Source organism: Gavialis gangeticus, unplaced genomic scaffold (assembly GCF_001723915.1).
Source record: "Gavialis gangeticus isolate Ggan-Ray unplaced genomic scaffold, GavGan_comp1, whole genome shotgun sequence".
NCBI classification, from domain to species: domain Eukaryota; kingdom Metazoa; phylum Chordata; order Crocodylia; family Gavialidae; genus Gavialis; species Gavialis gangeticus.
In genome coordinates, this window is record NW_017729031.1 from 110352186 (window position 1) to 110355312 (window position 3127).

The 3127-nt window shown below is 45.5% G+C and overlaps 1 protein-coding gene across 1 annotated transcript in view; it reads right to left on the reverse strand.

Moving 5' to 3' along the window:
* Positions 1 to 2621, reverse strand: part of LOC109302080 (acid-sensing ion channel 2-like) — a 120632-nt gene extending 118011 nt beyond the window's left edge. The window contains exon 1 of the mRNA XM_019523582.1: positions 1861 to 2621. Coding sequence (XP_019379127.1) covers positions 1861 to 2424 — 564 coding nt within the window. The 5' untranslated portion in view covers positions 2425 to 2621. The remainder of the gene's footprint in view (positions 1 to 1860) is intronic.
* Positions 2622 to 3127: the final 506 nt, after the last annotated feature.

The following is a 3127-nucleotide window of genomic DNA, read 5'->3' on the forward strand; positions in this document are numbered from 1 at the left end:
ACAGAAAGTAACCACTTCCATAGACAGGTCCAGATTTCAGATGCTCCCAACATTTGAGGTCTCTGATCAGGGATCACTGCTGGGATAGGCCCATCTCAAACTTCCAGGATCCTTTTTTCTCCCTTGAACTCAGGCACCTGCTCCTTCTCTCCACCAGAACCCCATCTTCACCTTCTCCCTTCGTATATACACATGCCTATTCCATAATAGAAGCCATTCCTCTTTTAATGCATTGTTTTACCCCCTCCTGTCAGTGGAACAATCACAGCTCTACTTAATGGTCAATGGAAATTGAATTCTTCTCCTAAATGGATGGTTTGTCCTATAGCAGATAAAAGCACATCAGTGTAACCTGGTAATAACCAGAGCATCAAATAGTATGGTCACATTTGTTAAGGAAAATACTCTCCACCTAATAACAATGTACTGTTAGTATAAGCCAGCTTAAGTCACAAGTTTAACAGCACACAAGAATCAGAGACATATGAAAGGTTTCATAGGTTGCATTTTAGGAGATTAAATAAACCTTGTACCTAAAATATTTTGTCACAAAGGCAAGTGCATTATGACAACCAATAAATCCCTGCTAATACAGCCCCACCACACATTCATAGGGCAATCAGTAATAACAGGAACAAACAGTGTGTGTTCTGGAGAAACAAATGGCTGCTAACAGCCAGCTTTATTCACTCTTTGAATACTTAACTGTCCCAAAACCTGCTGAATCAGTCAAAAGATGATGCAGGAGAGTTCCAGAAATAGAGAAAGTCACAATTTGGTACAGTCCCCAAAAAATTATTAGCAGCCACAGTGGCAGGTTTACTGAGACACCATTCAGACCACATGCTTATAAACAACAGATGCACTTCTGAGCTCCACCCTGCCCTTCACTCACCCAGTGACCTCCTGGGTCTGCGAGCATCCTCAGGGAGGCACAATACCCTCCTGCTTTCAGAAGGTTCACAACATAGCATTCTGCAGAGACTCACCATTTCTTTCCAGAAATATAGACATTTTTAAAGCTACTACTTTTCATCAGTGATTTACCACAGGCAAGCATTAATTTATGTCAGAAGTGTAACCCAGAACTCTCAAACTAAGTAGCGTTTGCTTCTTTCAAGCTCCCAAGACTAACCAACTCACTCTATGCATTAGCCAGTGAATGGAAAATCTTTGGTATTGGGGATGCAACACAATGGGGGTGGGGGGTCTGATTGTACCGCTTGCTCTAATAAAACAGCAGGAAAGGAACCAGCTGTTATACACACTGCACAGCAAACTAACAACAGCACTTACGGTTTACTAGCCACACCACATGTGGGCAAAAGAAGAATCCCCCTCAAGTCAGGAGGTCACAAACTACAGCTCTATCCAAGAAACAAATCCCAGGCAGGCACTCTCAACTGAAGGATGGAGCACAGGCAGCTCTCCATCTCAGCACACCTGCCCTTTGCACAGGACTGCCACCAACAGAGCTGCAAATCACATCCTCTGGTACATACTTCAACTAAAGATCCATATGGATCACAGCTCCACCACCAAGCAGCCTTTGGGAAGGGAGAGTCTTCTCGGGCAGATCAGGAAGAGCAGTCAGGGGAGGGAAGGGTGCCTTTGCCACAACACTCAGCAGGGTTGTCTGAGCATCTCCCTGCTCCACTGCAGTGAACAGATACCAATCGACTCTGTCAAACAAACTTCAGCTCAACAGGCTGTCTACTCCTAATCAAGTTCTCTCTCAGCATGCCCTGGAGCCATATCACCCTAGTTCATATCACCCTAAGCACTAGCTGCGTTCTCCACCGTCACCAATTGGCCACACACCCAGAGACGAGAAAAAAGCCAAAATCTGTCAATACTCACAGTTTTGAAGTCCTTATGAGTACACTCCTGACCTCTGAACTTGCAGTACAGCATCATATCCTTCAGATCGTGCCCCACACGCGCAAAGAACTCCTGCATGTTGAAATTTTTCGGATCATATTTCTTAAAGTTGGTCTTTTCCTGTAAAACTGCCAGGACAGCTGGATCTGCCAGGTGGGGATTAGGAATCTGAAGATTAACATCAAGCAAAGCCAGGAGCTCCCCAGCATGGTATAGGTCGTTGGTTGTGAGTCTGGAGAAACGAAACTCGTTTAGGTTACAGATGGTGACCGCAGGGAAAACCAGGCTTTTGGCCACTACTTCATCCACTTTGGTGACATGCTGGTAAGAGAAGTAGAAAGCTACCCGATCTGAGCTCTCCAGCAAGAGGAGACCCAGTGAGCCCACAAAGGCCACGGTCCACAGCAAACGCCTTATGGTCACTGGCCCATAAACAAATATGTGCCGAATCCCATGGAGGGTAGAGGTGTTGGCAAAAATCTGGATACTGGAGGGCTCCATGCTCTCCATGCTGCCCTCGCTGGCGCTGTCCTTAAGATCCATCAGACTAGTTTGCTAAAATCCTGGCAATGTTTTTTGGGTCAGTCTCCAGACAGACAGAACAGGATCCCTCTCAAATACCTGTATCGATGGGGAAAGAGAGAGAGGAGAGAGGAAGAGCAGATCAGGCCAGCTGCTGTGAGTTTATCCTATGTGCTCAGCAGGAGCCTAGCATGGGTAAATATTTATATAAAATCCATTCAAACTCTAGCTCTTGATTTCCTCAGTGCGATAAGGAGGGTTGGTTTTATTTAGGGAGACACCAAGGTGATGTGGAAGGGATGTGGGTGGGAAGGGAAAGCTTAGCCAATAGAAATAAAGTCCTCCCCCTGTACACACACACACACACAGCCATGCAGACACACACACATGCAGGCACATATCGAACAGAGATGAGATTAAGAGCAAGAGCTTAAAACAAGTAGAGGCAGCTCACAGCCTGTTAACCAGTGCATAACGCACGAGGATGCCCACTTCACGGAGCTGATGTATTGCAGAGCAGTGGTGCTTTCAGGCTGATTGCGTGGTTTTATGCTCTGATGTTTGTAGCTGCTAGATGCTAGCATCTCTCTCTCCCCTCCTTGTCCAACTGCAAGGTATTGAAGAACCAGATGCAACTTGAGTAACTAGTTAAAAGTTCCCTTGGTATTGCAAGTTACCTTTAAACCATTCTAAAGACACTTAAAATGGGATCATCCATGCATTA